Source organism: Falco cherrug, chromosome 4, assembly GCF_023634085.1.
Source record: "Falco cherrug isolate bFalChe1 chromosome 4, bFalChe1.pri, whole genome shotgun sequence".
Taxonomy (NCBI): Eukaryota; Metazoa; Chordata; class Aves; order Falconiformes; family Falconidae; genus Falco; species Falco cherrug.
Genome location: NC_073700.1, coordinates 44,262,375 through 44,283,936, shown reverse-complemented (window position 1 = coordinate 44,283,936; position 21,562 = coordinate 44,262,375). Strand labels below are relative to the sequence as shown.

The 21,562-nt window shown below is 58.9% G+C and overlaps 1 protein-coding gene across 2 annotated transcripts; it reads right to left on the bottom strand.

The window, feature by feature from the left end:
• Nucleotides 1-402: 402 nt before the first annotated feature.
• On the bottom strand, nt 403-20,677 carry PIK3R2 (phosphoinositide-3-kinase regulatory subunit 2). Of its 2 annotated transcripts, XM_055708531.1 has the most exons (17): nt 20,541-20,670; nt 14,068-14,161; nt 13,043-13,766; nt 9,490-9,582; nt 8,895-8,957; nt 7,711-7,842; nt 7,320-7,521; nt 6,935-7,020; nt 6,551-6,656; nt 6,346-6,444; nt 6,024-6,204; nt 5,683-5,808; nt 5,260-5,402; nt 4,886-5,062; nt 4,549-4,620; nt 4,151-4,321; nt 403-3,883 (listed from the first exon to the last, which is right to left on the bottom strand). In XM_055708531.1, exons 3-17 carry the CDS (start codon nt 13,380-13,382, stop codon nt 3,691-3,693), a joined length of 2,184 nt encoding a protein of 727 aa, XP_055564506.1. In that variant the 5' UTR covers nt 13,383-13,766; nt 14,068-14,161; nt 20,541-20,670; the 3' UTR covers nt 403-3,690. The 2 variants fall into 2 exon arrangements, with proteins under 2 accessions (XP_055564506.1, XP_055564505.1); XM_055708530.1 differs by lacking the exon at nt 14,068-14,161 and having other exon boundaries at nt 20,541-20,677.
• Nucleotides 20,678-21,562: the final 885 nt, after the last annotated feature.

Sequence of the window (21,562 nt, the reverse complement as noted above, 5' to 3'; positions counted from 1 at the left end):
CCCAGACAAGCAGGAGAGTGGCTCCCTGCCTAGGCCCCCCCGAGCTCCCCCGCGGCTGGGCGCAGGTGCCAAAGCACCCCCAGGCTGGCAACTGTGGGTGCAGGCAGGGTGTGCTGCCCAAAACACCCCGGGGGCTGAGCGTGGAGGAAACTTTGTACTTTCCCGACGGTTTATAGCTGCTGTTTCCAGACATTTCTCACCCCTTCGGGCTCAGCTGCCACCTCCTCACCCAGCTGGGGAGCCCGGCACCGGCCCTTGAGTGCCCCAGCTCTGCAAGACCCCGGGGAGCAGAGCCCTGGCACAGCCCAGTGCGACGGGTCACATCCTGCCCCAGCCCAAGAGCTGGGGCACAGCCCCAACACCCTTCTGCCTCCGCTCCCCTGGCATAACACCCTGCAGCCATTTCATTAATTCTGTTTATTTCTTTTTTTGTTGGTTTGGTTTGGTTTTTTGTGGGGTTTGTTTTTTGAAGTACCATACAAAAATCCTCTTACAGTAACAAATACTGGGTTTACATTAGTAAACATCAACAGAAAGAGCATAGAGAACTACTGCTGGTAACGAACAGCTGAAGTGGCAAATTATTTATTATTGCATATACCTAGGAACTAAAATCTCAGGAGCAATCACGCAGCCGCCACATCCTCTCCGAGAACAAAGCCTCTGGTGACATGAGAGCCCTCGAAGGGGTTACATGGGGGAGTACGGAGCATCCCAAGCTGGACAGGGAGGGGACAAGACCCCAGCTGTGCCCCGGGGAGCAGGAACAGCCACATTGCACCCACGGGAGAGGGGTGTGTGGCTTGGCTGGGGGGACACAGGGAGGGCCACAAGCAGCAAAGCACAGCCCAGGGCCTTGAAACACATCGTTACCCGGGTTCGGCCGGCGGCATGAACAGCACGAGCAAAAGCATCAAAGGACAAATAACTAGCTTATTCTGGGGGAACGGCACTGCAGGGAGCTCAGGGCTTGCAATTCTACCCCAGTGGGGGCAGAGGAGGGAAAATCTGCATTTCAGGGAGCCAAGTCAAGCACCGTCAGGGGAAGGCAGCCCTAGGGAAGGGCATTTTCCTCCTTGTCGTACACAGGACTCGTGAGCAGAGCTCTGTCTGGGATGGGCCACGGGGATGGGTGCTGGCGGGCAGGGAGGGCACTGCTGGAAGATGCAGGGGGTGACCAGGAACCCCTGCGCTCATGCTGAGCTACCCATGCTCCTGGGGAGGAAAAGGCTCCAGCTGAGTGACGGGAAGGGACATCACAAGGGAGAACAGCAGAAATTCAGCTGGAAGGATAAAAAAACCTAACCAGTCAAGAGAAGCTGGAATTTCCCCGGCCAGCAGAACCCAGGCAAGCACCAAGCAAAGTGTTGACAAGCAACAGCTTGAAGCTGGAGACTCTCCCGGATGCTTGGCAGGCCATGGCACGTGCCGGGAGCAAACCCCCTGGCAGCACCGGCCCCGAGCTCAGGCTGTAGGAGCCCATCTGCCTGCAGCCTGCCCCGTGGTGCAGGAATGAGCACAGGACCAGCATGGAGTCCCCACGCTGAAAATGTGCCACCACGACCAGTGTGGGAGCCTGGCAGAAAGCTCTGGGGTGCTGGCACGGTGCTCTCAGCCATCCTACAGACCCAGGGAGGCCCCTGCAGACAGAGCTACGAGCGCCGTGCCTCCCTGCCCCATCCTCACATGCTCTCATCTCTCACCTGCCCCAGCCCAAATTATTCCCTTAATTATCCGTAACAGCTTTTCCCAAGTGATCCCCAAAGCCAAACACAGCTTCTCCTGGGCTCTGCACCCCGCAGCTCCTATTGACTGCCCCTTCCACAGCACTTGGGCACCTGAGCTGCGATGGGTCAGGGACAGCACTGCTGCCCGGCATCCTCAGAGTGCCAAACACCAACAAACCAGAACCAGAAAACACGGCCCGGGGCCTGGAGAGGGCATGCAGAGCAGCGAATGGGGTCTGTACAGTCAAGCATAGGAGTTGAGCCACAAGCAACGGGAATGGGATGCTTGCTCCATCAATCCCAGATCCAAAAGGATCTGGGCACCAGCTCAGAGCAGGGCAAGCAGCAGAGCTGACCAGGGGAGGAGGGACAGCGTGGTCCCCGACGCAGATGGGATGTCAAGGACTCTCAAGGACAGGATGCAGGCAAAGCATGAGCACGCAGCACCCTGCAGATCCAGTGGAGCCCTAGTCGCAACACAAAACAGAAGTGGCAAAGCCAACAGCAACCACCAACCCATCCTGAGGATGCAGCCTCCAAGAGGGAAAGAGCCTCTCTGGCAAACCAAGAGGACAATCAATGCTTTCTTCAAGGCAGGCAGACAGGACAACCCAGTAAAGCAAATGCCACCACAGCCTCAACTCTCAGCCCAAGCCCAGTTTTTAAAGCTCTTCCAGGCCACCTCCATTGCCCTCGAGCCTTCTGAGCTCTGAGACACCAACCCCCTGCCCATGCCAGCCAGCTATGATGGGCAGCACTACAGCAACCCCCAGCTCCTTCACCCCAAGCCCCCATACAGTACTCATGATTATAAGTGCTTTGCATACATAGTTCGACATCATGCATATACATTTCTATGCGCTAAGGCCCTTGGCCCAGCAGAGATACCATCCTCCTGCAGCAGAGAGGTCCTTCATTTTGTGTAGGGCTCGTAGTGTGTGTTGGACTCCGGCCCCCTCCTGCTTCAGCTGGCAGGACCCGAGTCTGCAACAGCCTGGCCAGCTGCTGCCCACGCGCTTGTGTATCGTAGTGGCAGTTCAGCAAACACCAGTGCTAAGTAAGCAGCCGATTACAAAAAGAACCATATTTACAGAGCTACAGTTAGCTTCAATGGGTTACGTTTGCAGAGATTCACCGAAGACAGCCAGAAACAAGCAGCTGTGCATCCCATCGATTCTGCCGGGAAAAACACGGGTACCAACATGGATTTCACAGCTTAGTTGGCACAACTAAGGCGAGAGATTCATCGCTAACCAGATCCTCCCTCCCCAGACAGCAACACTCAAGAGGTGGTTATGACACTAGGGAACAGGACTGTGAGGTGGGGCACAGCATGGAGCAGAGGCCTCACCCAAGAAGCCCCACGGAGGATGGGGTTTCTCCTTTCTAAGTAAGTCTCTGCACGGAAGAGCAGCACCCCTCGTACCAGACATAACCGCAGCCTGCAAGATCACTGAGGGAAGTGAGAGTGGAGGATGCACACACTCAGCAGAGCCTCCTCCTCTGCTTCCTCCGGCATTCAGGCAGGGAGCCCCTGGGTCACAGCAGCGCTCGTGACTGCTCAGCTGGGGTGGTGACCAATGCCGTAGCGCACCAAGGAATTGGGAACCTAGCTCTACAGTGATACACAGCGGGGCGACCTGCCAGCAAGAAGGGGATCTGACCTGCTTATCAGGGAAGGGGAGGGGGCTGTGCTCGCCCCCAGCAATTCAATCACAACTGGATTCCACCTCCTAGAGGCTGGAGCCCACTGGTAATCGACAGCCCAGCCTTTCTGTCCCACCAGCCAACACGGGTTTCAGCTACTGACCAAAAGGGACATCAGGAACGGTCACAAACATCTCAGAGGCTCTGGAGGGGCAGGAGCACAGAGACTCAACTATACAGGGTGCAAGAGTCCAGAGCCAGAAAGCAGCGCCCTGGGGAGAAGCTGAAGGCAGCTGTTGTGTTGTGCATGGGCTGCTCATCTGGCTGGTGGCTGGGAAAGGACCGGGTGAGCCAGCGTGACATTCAGGGAGTCATTGTGCTGCACCAGGGACGTGTGCTTGTAGTGCAAGACCAGGTCCTTGAGGGAGGCGTAAAGGTTGTAGGGTTCAGCAAACCCGTAGCCGGTCGCTGTTTTGTAGATCACGCAGTGCTTGGTGTCACCATCCACCCTGCCAAGGAGACAAGCACAGGTCAGCAGCCCACCAGGGAGCCCCATTGGGACAGGGATGACAGAGGACAAGCGGGTATCACCGAAGTAGCCCAAAGATACATGTGTCCCTGGCAGGAGGAGCCAAGGCACACGGGAGACCTCAAGCAAGCCCAGCCTGCCAGCTGACGCCTCCAACAGCCTCCAGCATCTGGCGAGAAGGGCAGAGCAATATGGGGGCGCAGCCTGTGCCAGCCCCATCCCACCACGCCTGCACGGGACTACTTACACCACGGAGCAGGCGTAGCATCCCTTCTGGCTGCTCTCGCGGATCAGGAAGGTGCCGTCCCGCTTGCCACACAGCATCTCTTCTGCCTGCAAGCGGTTGATCTTCCCCACGTACCATGTTCGTTCCTCGTGGTGGGGCAACTCCTCCTCCTCATCCATCATGGAGTACTGGCTGCAGTCGAGCACAGGTGGGGTCAGGCTCTCTCAGCTTGGGCACACGGCCCCCACATCTCCCCTCCCACTGCTAGCTGCTGTCACCCTTTCCAGAAGGAAGATGTCCTCAGCTCCCAGGCAGGGCAACAGGACTGGCCCGCAGCCCTGGAGCAGGCAGAACCAGCTGCGCAGCCTTGCGCTCCTGCAGCCCCCCACAACCCACCACACGCGAGCAGGGACACTCACTCCTCTGTCTCGTTCTTGATGCCCAGCCACTCGTTAATTTTCTTCTGCCTGGCACCCTTCTGCGTCAGCCACCTGGGGAAGGAGGCAGAGCTCAGCGCAGGCGGGCCCGGCCGGCGCCTGGGCCAGGCACCACCTGCGCAGCCACCACCAGAGGGCAGCAGCCGCCCCCCGAGGGCCGGCCATGCCCGCAGGCCGCACGCTGCAGGGCCCGCTGCTGCACCCGGCCAGTCCGACAAGCCCCCAAACCCTGGAGGAGCCAGCTGGATCGCTCCCGGGCTGGGCTGGAAGGGCGGCAGGGCCCTGTTCCCAGCCCTCAGCGAGGGCAGGCACTACGTACACCAAATACTGGTCTCGCAGTTTGCGTAGCTGCATGAGGTCTGGCTTGAGGCTGTTCATGCGCTTGTCGATCTCCCGGTTCTCTGAGGCTTGTTTCTTCAGGTCCTGCTCCAGCTTCATCTTGCTGTCGTGGATCTCCGTGATGCGAGACTTGAGCTTCTCTGAGTTCATGAGGATCCTGGGAGAAAGAGGGGGGTTTAGGCTGTGAGCCAGAGTGGGGGAGGCAGAGGAGGCTGCCTGCCAGCTCCAGCCCGCAGCACACTGCTGGAGACAAGGACTGCGCATGCCTCGGCTCTGTGCTGGGCCAGGATGATCCTTCCAGCCCCCAGAGCCCTTCCCCAAGCAGGGCAGGTCACCACCCCGCCCTGTCCTCACCGTTGAACCTCCTTCTCGTTGCCCTCCCGCCGGAAGCGCTCGATGTACTCCTTGCTGCATTTCTCCTGTGTCTGACACTGTTCCTCAAAGATCTTGATCGTCTCGTTGAAGGCCTCAATTGCTGTCCTCTTCATCTGCAGTTCCTGAGAACAGAGGGGAGAGCTGAGGAAGGGGGAGCATTTGGGCAGGTTTGGAGCCCATTTGCATCCCCTCTTTCCCCCTCCCCAAAGCAGCACCATCCTTGCTGCAGCCAAAATATCCTCGTCTTCAAAGCCCCTTCTCTGGGGAGTCCCCTCAAGTCCAGCAGCAGACAAATGGGAGAGCAGGTGCCCGATCTCTGCTCTCCTCTGTGCATAGCGGTGCAGCTGCCACAGATATTGGGTGCTGTCAGGGCAGCCCGTGGGGAAGGCAGTGCCTGCCTACCTGGGAAGTGCGTGTGTACTCCTCATACAGCAGGTCATACTCCCAGCTCTTGTCCTGGTACTGCTGGTGGTAGACCTTCAGCTGCTCCCCAACGGCTTCCACGCTGTCCTCTTTCACCACTTGGTCCTGCCATACACACAGCCTCCGTCAGGACCTGCTCCTGCCCTACAGCAGCCCCTCTGCAAGGCAGCTGGTCCCACAAAACCCCAGCAGCCCCGCGGGATGGCTGTCACCCCACAAAGCAGTGTCCCAGCAGGCAGATGGACACACATGGATGGACAAGCAAATGCCCCTGGTTCAGTCTGTGCTGGCCAGCTGCGTCCCTGTGGCGCAGGCCTCACCTGCTGGTACTTGGAGATGGGGTAGAGCAGCCTGGTGTCCAGCTTGGCATTGTACTGGGCAAGTGACTCATGCCGGTAATGGGTGATGAGCTCCACCACCGAGCCGAAAGTCAGGGGCTCTGAGAAGCCGTACTTCCCCTCCCGGTGAAAGATCTTGATCAGCTTGTTATTGCCTCCCTTCCTGTAGTGGGGAGGGGAGAGGAGAGGGCACTTGTCACCATCCCAGCACCCTACACCGGTCTGACGTCTCAGCACCCAGGGGACACATGCCGACAGCTCCAGCCCAGAGCAGTGGAGGCTCTTGGGGACCCCAGCTCCCTACCTGAGTGTGAGTGTGTACTCCCCCTGGATCTTGCTGGAGGCATCGCGCACCAAGAAGGTACCATCCGGTGTGTCCCGTAGCTTCTCATTCACTTCCTCCCTGCAAGGAACGTGATTGTCACAGCCTGTGAGGTGCATCCAGAGCTCCCCTAGACAGCTTGATGGACGTAGCACCCAGCATGTGAGCTGCCAGCCCACCCCCTTACCGAGAAATGTCACCCCAGTACCACTCGGCATCCTGCAAGGACACGCTGTTCCCATTGGCCAAGCTGGCTGCACTGGGCTTTGGCTTAGGTGGTTTTGGAGGCAAGGCTGTAAGAGAAGGAGGGTTGAAACAGGGGGAGCCTAAATCCCAGCTCCCCACAGGCAATCCCTTGGAGCGCTGAGCCCCTCTCCCTGCAGTGACTGTCCTGGGAAGCCCCCTTGGCTGCCACACTGCCAGGATCGCAGCAGAGGAATTTCTCCAACTGGCCTCCAGGCACAGCTGGGCTACAGAAACACCCTGAGTAACCCGCTCGCTCACGGGGGCAGAGACTCCACACCCATGGAGCACAAATGCCTTGGGCCTCAAGGAAGGGGCATCTCAGTACCTGGAGGCAACTGTTCTGGCTCCAATTCCTTCGTCTGCAGAAGTATCTCCAAAAACAGCACGGAGAAGTCAGGGCTCAGCTCTGGGCTGCAGGGAGAGAGAAGCCAAGTAAGAACAGCGGTTGTGGGGGAGAACTTGGCACTGGCTCCTGTGCCCCCTGGGCAAAGGGGCAGCCGGGGTCAGCTTGTTCATCCCAGCTGCCAGATTCCAGGCTGACACAGAAGCAAAGGCTCTGCCCTAGCTTTGAGTCCCACCTCTGCGTGCTGCCAGCAGCTCCAATCCACGTGCAGCGAGGCAGGGGCTGTGGGCAGACCTGCTGTTACAGGCTGGACTCCCTGTACTGGCAGGCACAGCGGCCAATGCTGGAACCCAAAAGCCTCACGTACCTGGCGCCAGGCAGCCGGAGAAGAAGGGGGCCGAAGATCTCTCCCAGGGCCCGAGGGTGGAGGCTGTTGCTCTCGGCCTGCTGCGATACCTTCCCCAGATGCCGAAGCAGGAACTGCAGGGTGAGCGTGTTCTGGAGCGGGACCGCAGGCGACTCCAGGGCCAGCAGCAGCTGCTTCCGGCAATTCTCTGGCTGAGGGATCTCTGGGGAGAGAACAAGACACGATGGGAGGGCTGGGATAACCGGCACCGCTCTCCACACTCTGGCTGCGTCACAGTGCTGTCAGCAGCAGGGGGCATGTACCCCATAGGGACAGGACTTATTTTAATACCCCACACGCGTCCATCCCACCCAGCCACCCATTCCCAAGTGTGGCCAGGGGAGGCTCTTACCCTGCAGGATGCGAAGGATGTCTCCGTGCACGGACACCGGCACCACAGGGGAGGGCAGGTCCTGCAGGTAGCCTCGCAACGCCTCGCCCAGGGAGTGCATGTCAAAGGGCTCCAGGTCACCCAGGGTCCAATCTGCCAGGGCACAGATTTCCCATGGGTGATGGGCGCAGCGCCACGCACCCAGCCAGCAGCTCCAGTGCTGCCGGCACCCATCCTAGAAACTACCTCACACCACCCGGCCACCTACCACAGAACATGGCAGCCTGGCACCCCAAGAGAGGTCAGGCACCATCGTAACAGAGGATGCTTGGAAGTGCCCCCTGCACCCCAGAGATTCACTCTGGGAACCCAGGCAGGGTCCCCCCTGGTGGGGGGTAGAGGTCATTTTGGGTGCTCACACCCTTTGCTCTAAGCCTGCCACACGAATTCTGCACACCCACAACCAGGGTGACAGTTTTGTTCCGTGCTGCTGGTACAGACCAGCACAGACTGACCTGCCACTCATTGAACCCAATGGGGAAAACGTCTCCCTCAACGCACGGCACCCCACGAATGTGAGGCGCAGGCTGTCAGGAGAGCACATAAAGCCTGTCCTGCAAGCAGCGCAGCCAGAGCTGACAGCACTGCGTAGTTGGGGTTTACAAGAACGCCTACAGAAGGGGACAAGCAGCGTGGTGCTGGATGATGCCCAAGGCCAGCCGAGAGGCAGACAGCTCCAAAGGCTCCCCGGCAGAGACATCAGCTGCTGGCACAGTGGAGCCAAGGCTCCAGCCACCAAGCTGAGCTGGAAAGATCCTCCCCTGCTTATTAGTGGTGTGACAGAGCCAGAGAAGCCTCCACCAGCCCATCAGCAGAACACCCCAAGAGCGGGGCAGCCCAAAGAGACTGCAGGAGACAAGCACAGGGGTTCATTTGCTGGCCTGTGAGTCTCCGAGCCAGCACCACGTCCCTTTGCTCCAGCCCAGGGACAGTGGCAGGAATCGCCCCTCTCCCATCCCTTCCGCAAGAGACAGGGATGTGTTGGGACAGGGACGGCCCAGCCCCACAGGCAGTGTGCCGGGAGTCAGGAACTGCCGGGGACAGGCGAGCCTGGCCTGGATTGCATTACTGCTGGCGCTGTCACATCCACTAATCTCCTCCATCTGAGCCGATTCGCCTCCTCACCACGCAGAGCTGGTTCTTACCGGTTCTCAGCGCTTGCCTCAGTTCGGAGCCAGATGTCCTGTACAACATCTCGCTGTCTAACCCTGCGGAAGCGGGGACATTGCTGTTAGCTGCGAGCCGTGCAGCTCCCAGCGCACGCACCATTTCACTGCCAGCTCTGCGACCACACGCTGGCCGGGCAATAGCCATGGCACAGCTAACCAGGCCTGGACGGTGTCCAAGCCAATCTCCTGCAGACACTGCTGCCGTCCCCTAGGCCCCCAGGGCACCTGGTGTAGTGGCTCCGTTTCTGCCTTCCATGGCACCCATCCGGGCTGGAACCACTTCCCAAAACCCCAGCACCCATCTGGGGCACGTAGGTGTCCTGCGTGCAGAGCCAGCACCCTCACCCCAGGTCTCTCCACAGGGTGGCACAGCAGGGTCAAGCCTGGCTCTAGGGAACAGTGGCTCAAGCCAGAGAGGAGCGGGAGGGCCTCCCCTTCTGCAGGCAGCTGCATCCTGCCTGTCCCACAGAGCTCGGTCCAGTGCCAACAGTTTTTAAAGACAGATGCCTCCCCCTCTGCCCTCACTGTGGGCTTTCAGGGGGTATCAGCCCCTCAGTGCATCCTCCCTTACCTTTCTTCTCAATAGCTTCCACCAGCTTCACCAGCAGCGGCGGTGCAATCTCGGGAGGGCTGAACTGCTCCTGCAAATCTGGGAGAGGAGATCCTAAGGGAGAGGGAAGGAGAGAAGGGGTCAGCCCCAGCTCAGCCCCTAGCAGATGCTCTGCAGCAGAGCCTGGCCAGGGCACAACCCACGCTGTGCCCCACAGCAGTCTGACAGCGAGGAAAGCCACAGCCCCTGCTGCGAGGCTGCAGCCCACGCAAACGCTGCAGGGAGGCTGCGGGGAACCTGTGAGCTGGCCCAGAAACCAGCACGGCACTTGTTGAGCCCAGCCTCACTCGGAGCCCCTGACGGGGTGTGCACAGGGGGACCCCTACGGCTCCCTGCAGAGGCCAGGAGGCAAAGCTGATCCCCCCCAGGAACCCCGGCACCCTGGGCAGGCAGTGCAGGGGTTACCGGGGCTCCTGGAGCTTGGGCCGGGTTTGGTCCCTGCCCAGCACAGGGGCAGTGCAGAGCTGGCAGAGGAGCACGGCCAGGGAGCTCGCTTGCGGTGGCGAGCTGTGATTAATTCAGCGATTCAGACAGAACGCCATGTCAGCAAATTCCTGCCCTTGATTGCTCGTTTAACATGGAAACCAGCCCTCTGCCTCCCCCTCCCTGTGAGCCCACAGCCTCCGTGCAAGCAGTTCCAGGGCGCAGACAGCCCGCAGCACGGGACCGGGGTCCTCCCCTTCCCAAGGGATCTACGGCCCCCCATCGGGTGACATGTCACTGCCCCTTCCAGAAGATCCCGAGGTCCCACTGTGGGATCCCCCCTTCCCCTGTGCTGGAGGGGTGACACATGCTGGGGCAAGAGCACGCAGGCCTGGCGAGGCAGCTGCCAGCGGGAGGCTTGCCGAAGGACGAGCAGTGCCAAGCTCCGTCTCCCTTCCAACCGAGCACCAGCCGATGCCAGAGGCTCCTCCAGGCCGGTCCACAGCCCCAAGCAGACCCTGGGGAGCCCACGGTCAGCGAGGACACCCAGCACGCTCCGCTCTGAGGAGGCAGAGCCAAAAGGCTGCTCCCCATTGCAAAACACAGCTCTGCTGTCATGGATCCGACCTGAACTCGCCTGGTGTGGTCTCGCCACGAGGCACAGCAAGCTGAAACTCTGCAGCCAGCTGAGCCTCCTGCACCCGCAGCCTCACGGGGAAGATGAAGCCGCAGAAAGGGGAGCAAATGGGGCAGGCACCCAGCGGTTCTGCAAGGGCCTGTGCTGCTGGGGTGCAGTCCCCCACCAGAGAGATCCCCTGGGCAGGGGATGGGGCCCAGCATGGTGCTGGTTGGGGTGGGGAAGCTGCAGGCAAACTGCCAGGCTGGCAGCTCCGAGCCTGACCCTTGGGAAGGGCTGAAGGGAGAGTAAATACTGGTGCTGCCCACGTGGCCCGGCCGGGAATGTGCTGCTTCAGCAGGCAGCAGCTTGCCTTTTTTATCAGGCAGCCTGTGCAGGAGCCAGCAGCGGCTCCCGAGCCTGCCGGGCCTCCGGGCTGGGCTGCGGCAAACAAGGCTGCTCACAGCACGGCCGGGGCAGCTGCGGAAATATTTCCGAGCCGCATTTTCCGCTCGTGTTCTCTGTGGAAGGCAAACACCAGCAGCTCATAAATTCACCGGTAGAAACTGCTGGGTCTTGCCGCTCATCAGGGCCAGCCCTTGCTCCCAGCCGTGGCACTGGCCCTCCTCCACGGGTGACACTGGGGACAAAGGGATCCCTGCCAGCCAGGACAGGACCCGGGAACCAGGGCAGAAACACCACCAGCTATGAGCTTCGTGGGGCAGCCAGGAGACATCTCTGCGCCTCCCAAAGTGCACAGACCACAAAGAAATAACACAGGCTTGGCTTAAATACAGTTTCTTGGTTGCAAAAACGTGCCTCCCCACCAGCATTCCAGCAGGCTGCGGGTAAAATGGCCCTGGGGGTTTTGAATTGCTACCCATCGGGTCCCAGCTGAGCCCAAAGGGGAGGCTGGCTGTGGGGACATACCCACAGGGGACAGGGCTGGCACCCCCCACGCGTGCCCTGGTACAGGACCCTCACTCTGCTCCACCCCCAGGCGGGACACAGACAAGCCGGCTTTTGGTTTCTTTCCCAACCTTTTCTGTGTGTCAGGAGCTTTGGCGTTCATCATCTTCCACATCCCAAAAGATTCCCCCCCCTGCGCTGGGTTTTGACCACCTCAGACACACCTCCACCAAGCCCTGCTTGAAAAGAGGAGGAGGAGGAAGCCCACGAAAGCAGAAATAAAGCCCCCGAGGGAGTGCAGGGCTGGATGCAGGCAAGCTCGATGCATCCACCGCAGAGCATGTCCCGGGCTCCCAAGGGGAGCTGCTTTCTTGGAAAGGCAGGTTGTGAGCGGGATGACTCAGGTCAGCAGCTCTCGCTGCCAACCCAAACGCACATCCCAGCCGCATTCCCACCCTGCGGAGACATTTTCTGGGGCCACCCCTCCAGCTCTGGGAGCAGGAGCATGGGAGGCAGCTGCGGGGAGCTGCATCAGCCCCACCACCCTGGTTTCTGAGACAGGGGCTCCTTTCCATTCCTTAAGAGCCCAGAGATGTTTCACACAGCTAGAAGCTGCGGGTCCCAGGCAGAGAAGGATGGGGAGGACGTAGGATTGCCAGCCGGGAGCATGCTCTGATGTCCACCAATGCCTGCTACTGAGTACGTCCCATGTGCACCGCCACGAGGTCTTCTGCAAGGCATGGGAAGGCAAAGCGTGGCTATCACCCTTGTCTGCCCTCTCAGAGCACCCAGGGGCTGCTGGGGCCCTGCCACAGGGTTGAGGTGCCTGGGAGCAAAAAAAGTAGCCAAAGAGAAGGCAGCTGCGGCAGCTCCACAGGCAGTGCTGAGGCACAGTGGCTCTCCCAGCTCCCGGACCAGGTCCGTGCCAAGCCCAGCACTGACTGGGAGGCAGCCGCAGGTGCAGGACAGCCCATGCCTTGCCCGAGGGTGGCTGCGCAGCCCCAGCGAGAGCTCTGCGATCCGCAGGGAGGGATGGGTGCCAGGCAGACAAGCAATTAGCTCCAGTTCTCAGAAGTACTCTTTTAGACCCTGACTTTTCTCCTCTTGCCCAGAGACAAGTAATTGTGTGTCTCAGTGGCGCTGAGCAGCTCTTGGCAGGGAGCGGTGCCCCAGGCGCTCCAGAGGCAGAGGCAGGGAGGTGGTTGGGAGAGGTCAGGACATATTCCTAAAGGGAGGGAGCTGGGCAAAACCCTCAGCAGAGCAACGAGAGGGACCAAGGACCACGGGGATCCTGGCTGGTCACCCGCCAGAGAGGGAGAAGGATCTTGGAGAGGTAAGAGTGGGAACAAGGCTCGTCCCAAGAAGCTCTGCTAACCACACTGATAAGCTGGAGGAACAAAGTGTTTTTCTCTTGGCCAGGACACAGCGTGAGCCCACACCCCCAGGCAACTCCACTGCATTGCTGCCAGCTTCACCGCTGCCCTGCAAAGCCACTCACACATCCTCATCCGCTGCACGCTGGGAGTGAAGGTGTCTCAGAGAAACACGGCACGCAGCAGGGCTTACCTTGCTCCAGAGCCTCTGGCAGCCGGCAACCACTGGCCCCCGGCGTGGCTGGCAGGGGTCTTTGCACTCGGGGCCGGTGAGAGGGAACGGAGATCTTCACAGGCCCCACGTACTCCACGTACGTGCCAGGGAAGTCGCCCTTCTGCTTGGTCCGCTCGTTGACACCCAGGATCCACCCAATCTGATTGGGGGTCTGCTCATCCCCATCTTTGAAGCCCAAGGCTTGCAGGGCCCCCTTGCTCACCACCAGGATGTCCCCAGGTAGTAGATCAATGTCCTCCTCACGCTCCTTGCGGTAGGGGTAGAGTGCACGGTACTGGAACCCATCGGTGCTGCCCATTTCTCTGCCGTGGGGAGAAGGGTTCTAAACGCTGAGGCAGCACGTTTCACGCGGGAGAGGAGAGGCCTCAGAGGCAGCTCTCCCCCATCAGCACTCAATGTCTCTGCATGAACCAACACCCCAGGAGCCTGGTCTGGGCGCCCTGGCGCGCTTAGGTGCAGCCCCTTTTTCTTAGCTTGAAACCACGATTCAACCAAATTATGGAGCAAAGGGAGAAGGAGACAAACATAATCCAGCACTTGTGAGTGGGCATGCAGCAAAGAAACAGGAGAGCAGGATCCGCTTCACCAAAAAAGAAGCAGGTTTCTTGGAGTCCAGGGGGCAAAAGCACAGCAGGCTTCCAGCCCAGAACGGTGTGGCATGCTATGTCTCCCTTCCCAGTGCCTGCAAAGAGAAGACTTGTCACCACGCAGCAAGGCACCCTGCATCCTCCTGAGACGCCAACATTCAAACCAGGGGTGCAGCTGAGAGAGGCAGGACTTGTTTCTCTCCTACCTACCAGCTGATGCTGAGCCCTAGATCCAACCAGGACATGCTAATATCAATTTACACTCCCAAAAAGCAAGAGAGGAGCCAGCGGCTGCAGGCAGGAATGCCACCTCCTTCTGCTACAGTCAGGCACCAGCTCTGCATCTTAAAGAGTCTCACTCCTGCTTCTTCAGCTTACCCTCCTCACAGCACTTACGCAAACAAGAAGACAACAAGTGGGACAAAACAGCCTTTATGCAGGAACTTTTGCATACAGAAAAGGGTGACCTTGCAACCACCAGCTGGAGGCCCTGAATAGGAACAAAAGAAAACAGATTTAACCTCTCCTTGTTAAATCCATTAAATTTCACAGGTCACCTTTACATCTTCCCATACATTCCCCCACAAAGTCATTTTCTGAAGGTAGCTGCCCACAAATGTAGGTTAACCGAGCTTTCAGCAGAAGGCTTTTGAGATGCTTTGCTATTCCCACAGAACAGCACTTCAAAGCTTTGCTCTGAGCAAAGCAAATTTTTGAACTTTTCAAAAGCAGTAAGAGCATCAAGTGCAGGCATGGGTTCTTTTTGCAGAGATGGAGGTGAAAGGAGTTAAAAATAATCCTTAGAAGCCTTCAAGTCTACTTAAAGCTGCTAACTGCCTTTCAGCTATTCAGAGAGAAATTGAAGAGTATGCTGCCTGCCCTGCCCAGAAATCCACCAAAAAGAACAAACCTGGGTTATGACATGTTGTTGAAGGGATGTATGAGCTGGGGCATTCCCACCAGCCGAGCACGTCCTCTTTTCCCATCCCCTCCCAGCCGCACGGGCCAATATTCCACCTCCTCCAGGCAAATCTCAGTGTTCCAGTTCCCCCAGCCACAGCATGCAACTGAGGACTGGACCTACAAGGCACTGGGGCAGTCAGAAACCAGCCTTCCCAGGGACACCCTAGGCCTGCTGAAATGCTGCAGGTCCTGTTAATGGCTTGAGCTGTTTTGGCCCAGAAACCACCAAACCCAGCTCAAACTCTTGAGTCTCATCTGAAAACTATTAGTGAGCAGGAAGGTGCTTCTCAGGGCTGTGGGAGCCTCTGCAGAGGGAGGTGAGGAGGCAAAGGGAGCCAGGCCACCCCTCCCAGCGGGGTCAATGCACAACCAAGCATGGCACGAAGCCAAGGCTGCTCTGACCGCTGGTTGGACTCTGCAAAAAGGCACTAATGTTGGTGGATCTGCAGCATTTCAAAATAACCCTCCCAGGCTGGCAACATGCTACAGCTCACATCAGCTACAAACCCCTCTTTCCTCTTGCACGTGCTACCACCCCTGCAAGTTATCAGAAAGTCTGAGGTTGGTGCAAGCCCCCCAGAGGAGCCAGCTTCACCTCTCTGCAGCCAGGCTCTCCGGGACAGCACCACGCTGCGGGCTCCTTCCCTTGACAAAGAGGAAAGGCACAAAGAGGCTGTGGCACATGAAACCCGTGCAGCAGCCAGGGCCCGCGCTAGTTGCCTGAGCTTGGGCAAGCGTCCCAGCTGGGCTATCTTTGCCATGAACCAGCAGGCACTGCCCTCGGGGAGGTAAGACGCTTGCAGCCAGGCTCTGGTGGGCGGGGAACAGGACTGAGCCTGATCCGAGTTGCTGGAGAGCTTCTCCGGAGCTCCGGGAGCAACATGAGGTTGCCGGATTCATGAAGAGACCCCGGGGAGGTCCCTGGTGTTCACAGGAGAAGCAGCACATCCCAGCACAGTTGCCGTGCAAGCTCCCACCACGCCGGGATGGCAGCCGCAGGGAATTCGCAGCACAGCCCGCGCTTCCCCAATCCAACCAGCCGCAGCCAGGAAAATATTACTTCATAATCCAGAGTATAAAGAGAGATTTATGACCAGGCTCACTGCCTGCCCCTCGCCCCTCTGAATGTTGCCTGTCAAGGTCCAACAGAAACGAGCTGGCAGTGCTGGGGGCACTGTCTGACTGCTGGGGGGCCACTGGGAAAGGCACCAGCAGCTCCTGCTCCTCCCAGAGAGGACAGACCCCATAAGGCACCCGGGGACAGCAGAGCCCAAACCCAGTGGGGTTGATGCTGCCCTGCAGGCACCTCCCCAGCTTCCACCCGCAGATCCCAGCCCCGACTCCAGGCGCCTCAGACAAGCCGGTGCAGCTGAAGAGGCTGGAAGGACAAAACGTTCAGCCCTGGCAAACTCGTTCAGTAGCTTTTAAAAGCAGGCCTGCGCGGAGGGGTGAGAAGAGGAGACAGTCGGTATGGAGCACCGAGTCCCTCCAAAGAGCGGGTCCCGCAGCTTCTGCTGCCCCATGCAGCTCCACCAACTCCTTCCAACCTTCTGTGGTGGGAAAGCAGAGACACAGCTCTGTGCCACCCTGGTTTCCACATCCCAGCGCATCACTGGGCTCATGGAAAAACAAGGATAATTTAAGAGCCAGCCTGGTCCTGGAGCAGTCTCACCTGCCTTCTCTGCACTCAGCCCATGTGGGGATCAAGTGCCCACGAATGTGGGTGAGGAGCCCCTCAGGAAACTCGAATCCGCATGGCTAATGCCGGCACTGTCCTCTCCAGGGGAAACAGTTGTCTTCTGTCCTGCCACAGATCCAGCGAGCAGCTTCCCTGGCTGAGCTCTGCATGCAGGGTGGCAGCCGCCGGTCAGGAAAGCTCTGCACCCCACAGACAGCAGCTGACTGAATCAATGTGTCTTTGGGGAGAGGCAACACACACTTCGCAGAGCCCTGAAACAGCTCTTTAGAGGGAAGGCAAGTTGGGGAAGGCAGCACTGAGAGGCCAGGACACGCACAAGCCTGTCAGATGCAAGCACACCTCTGAGCTGGGGTTCTGTGTGTGCACGAGAGCGGAGCAGCTTGCCAAAAGATTTCAGTGGGCCCAGCTCCAGGTTTGCTCAGCTCTCGGAGAGGAACCTCGTGTGTCCACACTGGCAAGCACTTGCTTAGGCTGCTCTGAAAATCTCATGCATCAGACATCTAAATACCTTTGGTAAATCTATCTCAGCGCCCAGAAACAATCCCTCGATTCATTAACTGCTGTCAATACTTTCTTTGTTTAATACATCGGTTTGAAACAAAAAACACATTACAAGTCTTTTTGTGTGTGCCCAGCGCACAAATAAAAGCATCTTAACATTTTAAATGTGGTTCCTGTGCTTTTTAACCCAGTTCCAAATGCAGTTTAAAGTGCAGCTTGACTTGAAGGGAGACTGAGTGTTACTGTCCCTCCAGTGAGGCAAAAGAATGCATAAAAATATTTAAAAGAAGACTATGCTTACAACAATCTACACAGCTCAAGTCTTTCCAAGTTACACGAGAGCCTTAGCAAGCAAGAAAACACCAAATCAAGTTTTGACAGCAAAACACTACATGCTAATGGGTTACAAACAACGAGAACGAACCTTTTTTTAAAATCAAAATAGAGAATAGGACAATGCAACAAGGGATGGAAACAAAAATGGACACAGAGCCGCCTGCCACATCGTGCCCTATCATGACAACTGCTGCTGCATGGAGCCTTTCTGCCCTACGCAGCCAAGGCAGTTCTGCTGGCTTCGCACCACGCGAGAGTGGCAGCAGCCTGCAGTACCAAGCACATGGTGGGTCATGCTGCGCCCACAAGCACCCAAACCACCGAGCAGCATCAGAGCCGAGGGCCAGAGCTTGGCAAACCGTGGTTTATAATTTGGGACAAACAGCACAGCAACCCCCCGTGCTCCTGGGCAGCCTCCCAGGCCAGCTTCCTCCCCTGCCCAGCCGAAGAGCCTGAACAACTCTCAAGGCTTGAGACACAGTGGAGGTGGCAATGCCAGGGAGCTGGCAGGAAAGGGAGCTGGAAATACTCTGCCAGATGCCTCTGGGGAAGCGGCCAGGGGAGTGGGGAGAGCTGGAGCTGCGCTGGGGGTTTGCACTCCCGGGCTGGCACCAGCCACGGTGCTGCCAAGGCAGCTGGTATTTCCCTCCAAAAAGGAAAAAGCGGCAGGGGAGGCAAGTTACACTGTGAGCCATGGCCAGGCCAGGGCTGCTGTCCTGACAGTGACCACATCCCAGCAGAGGCATGGGGCAGTTGAGGCCATTTTCACTTCTTTTCTCACCAAGAAATGCTTCCTATGCAGCCAGCAACAGAGCCTGAGCTACAGCAGCCTCCTGCCCACAGCCACCAGCTGCCCTTTGCCAGGGATACTGAGCATTTACTGCTCAGAGTGAAGTTTCATTAAATATTTTTCTTTGTTCACTGAAGCCCAAGGAAGTGAAGGAGTATCTGAAACATTTCACTGAAAAAGTAAACGTTATGGTTAGTAGGGATCTGAGGAGCCTAATAAATCACTGCCTTGGGATAACTGATACCTTCCTCATTTTTGGGAGACAACCGGAGGTCTCAGCAGCCGCCTCCTCAAAGGCTGGACAGTCCGAGAGCACCTCAGGCAATCTGCAGACCTATTCCAAGATTTCTCATGCTGTCCAGAGGCTTCTTCCGATGCTGGACCTTCTCGCTTCAGCTGAAGCTCGTCCTCTCTTATCCACCTCAGAAACTTTCTCCTCCCCACAAGACCCTTTTACTTGGCTGGAGACTTACACGCTGGCACCGAGTGGAGAAGGGCCAAATGCCTTATACCAGCACCATTGCTTCACTCCCAGCTCCTTTTACACTAGCCTCCAAGCAGCAAGAGCACATTACTTCCATTTTAGGAGCATTCACGCGGCGGGGTTTAGGGACTTTTTTCAGAAATAAACCCAGGAGCTGTATTTTGGCTACTTCCCTCAAAAACTACAGTTCTAAAAAAACTGAGTACATAAAAAAAATATTTAAATTGCTCTTGCTAACTTATCTGCTTAAAATCACATTCCCCAGGGTATTTGGAATTTATATGACGATTTATTAGCAGCTCTACACAGTACAGCAATCACATGAAGTAACCTACAAGGTGAGAAGTAACCACGTTAGCAGGCCAGCATTACTCGGGTATGGGTTGAAAGAGGAAAGACCTTCCAACTTGAGAAATCCACTGCCCCTTCCTCTGTTTGCTTTTTATCTTCCACTAGTCGGTTACTTTAGCTCCAAGCTGTGGCTCCAGATATTCCCAGAGGAATTAAAAGAGCCCTCGATATTATAAATACTCTTTTTCATTGTAAACACACCCCAGCACTCAGAGCAAAGCGCCAGAGCTCTGACACGGCTCCAAACTGGCTCTGCAAACCGCTCTGCTCCTCACCGCATTCCAGCTGAGCTGCGGTTTCTCTTCCAAGCCAGAGCTTTTGTCCAGCAAGACCCAACTGCGGGCAGAAAGGATGTTCCTGTGTGCCTAAAAACTTGTTCTAGTGAGTTAAAACCCGAGGGTTTGGGGCAGCAGTCACCTTTAGGAAGACCAAAGCCTCACCACGAACTGCACAGGCAGACTGAAGCACGATCTGCCCACGTCAGAGAAGAGAGTCACCAAAGAAACCTAACCATGGCTTGGATTTTCCCACATCATGGAAGAGTTGATGACTAGAGCAGAGGCCAACCCAGCCTTGGGGACACACCAGCCCTTCGCATGTTAGGGAAGGGTGGGGAAATGGCCAGGAAAGCAGTGATTTAGGCTATATTTACTCAGCTGTCTCCATTCCCTGCTCTCACAGAGAAAGTCACAGGGCCAGCTCCCCAGTGGCTCTAAGAGCTGCCCAGGAAATAAAAGCCATGCATTAATGGAGAGGAGAGACAGCCATTCTTCTGCCTTCCTGGCCACGGGTGCTCAAAGGTGCAACACTGGTGCCACTGCATCTTTTCACAGCTTTCACAGAACTCATTTTAGAAAGGTTTCCCCCCCGGGTTTTATTTCCCATTGAACACAGACCCCCAGGCAGGGAGGTATGGGACCGTGGGAATCCTCCTCTTCAAGGGGCAGAGAATCATCCGCAGGATTGAAAGAAACACAGCACACAAACCTCACTGGGAAGAGGTGGGCTGGCCACCATCCCCGAGCCAGGGTCTGAGGGCAACCGTGTCCAGAAGCAGCAAAGCCACAGCCACCCCCAGGCTGGACTCCAGCACACCCAGCCAGCCAGGCACATGCCTGGGCCGTCCGGACCCAGCCTGGGGGTTGCTGGGGAAGAACCGCGGTGGGGCCAAGCCCCCAGCCCAGGCTGGAGCCGTGCAGCCCTGACGGGCCGTTTTTCTCCAGCTCTGCCACCCAGAGCGTCTGGATCCTCGGCGACGGGGGCTGCACCGTGCCAAGGTGGGGGTCCCTGCACCAGTACCGCTGCAGGGGGAATGGCACAGGGGTCCCCGCGCTGGCACTGCTGGGGGGCACAGCCCTGGCACACGGAACGCACAGCCCAGCCCTGGCACCCCGGCGTGGGGCATGCAGCTCGGGCACAGGGGACATGCCCTGGCCCCTCGGGGCGGGGGGACTGGGCCAGCCCGGGGGTGGCACGGCGCGGGGGGCGGGCGGCACGGCCCTGGCAGCGGGGTACCCTGCGCTGGCACCGCCGGGAAGGGGACGGGGACAGCCCCGGTGCTGCCCCCGGGGAGCAGGCAGAGGCCCAGCCCGGGGGACACGGCGGGGCGCTGCCCCGCGGCGCCTCACGCTGAGAGGCCGCGCTCACCGCGGGTGCCGGCGCCGGCCCGCCCGCCAGGCCCCGGCTCTGGTTCCGATCCCGGCCTCGCTCTCCCCCGGCCCCGCTCTCCCCTGGCCCCGGCCCACCTCTTCGCCGTCCCCATCCGCCGCCGCTCGGCTCCAGCCCGCTCCTGCCTCCCAGCCCGGCGGCAGCCTGGGAAAGGGCCCGAACCCCGCCGGAACGGCCCGAACCCGCCCCGGAAAGACCCGACAGAGGCCAGAGAGGGACGAACCTGCCCGAAGCCTCGGCGGCCCCGCCCCTTCCCCCGATCGCCGGCCGCGATCGGGACCACGCCCCGAGCCCGAGCCGTTCCGGAAGGAGCCGAGGGGTCGCCAGCGCCAACTGCCGCGAGGCTCTGAGGAAGAGCGTGGCGGCGCCCCCTGGCGGCGGGTTGGGACCGCGGATCGGGCACGGCACCGGGCACCGGGGATGCACCGGGCACCAGGCATCGGGCACTGGGGCTGCACCGGGCACCGGGCACCAGGCACGGTGGCTGCACTGGGACTGCATCAGTCACTGGGTACCGGGGCAGCACCAGGGTTGCACCGGGCACCGGGCATTGCATTGGGCACCGTGCACTGCACTGGGCATGAGGCACGGGACACAGCACCGGAGACTGCACTGGGAAGCGGGTGCTGTGGACACGGGCCACTGCACCGGGCACCGGGTGCTGCACCAAGCACTGCACACCGGGTACTGCACCGGGCACCAGGTACCGGGTACTGCACGGGGCGCTGGGCGCTGCACTGGGCGCTGCAGACACCGGGTACTGCACCGGGCACCGGGTACCGCACTGGGCACTGGGAACCGGGCACTGCACACCAGGTACTGCACTGGGCACTGGGTACCACACTGGGCACCAGGCACTACAGACACCAGGTACCACACCGGGCACTGGGTACCGCACTGGCCACCCACAATCCTAGCCCAGGGCTGCAGCCAGGCTTGGTGCCAGCCGTGCCACCGCCAGGGCCCTGTCCCCCCACCCCTCCCCACCCAAGCCAAGGCAGCTCTGGCACCCACCAGCCCCCACTGACCCCCCGCCATCACCCTGTGCAGCGGGTGCTCCTTGCCCAGCCAACCCCCAGTGCCGGCACCGCCAAATCCC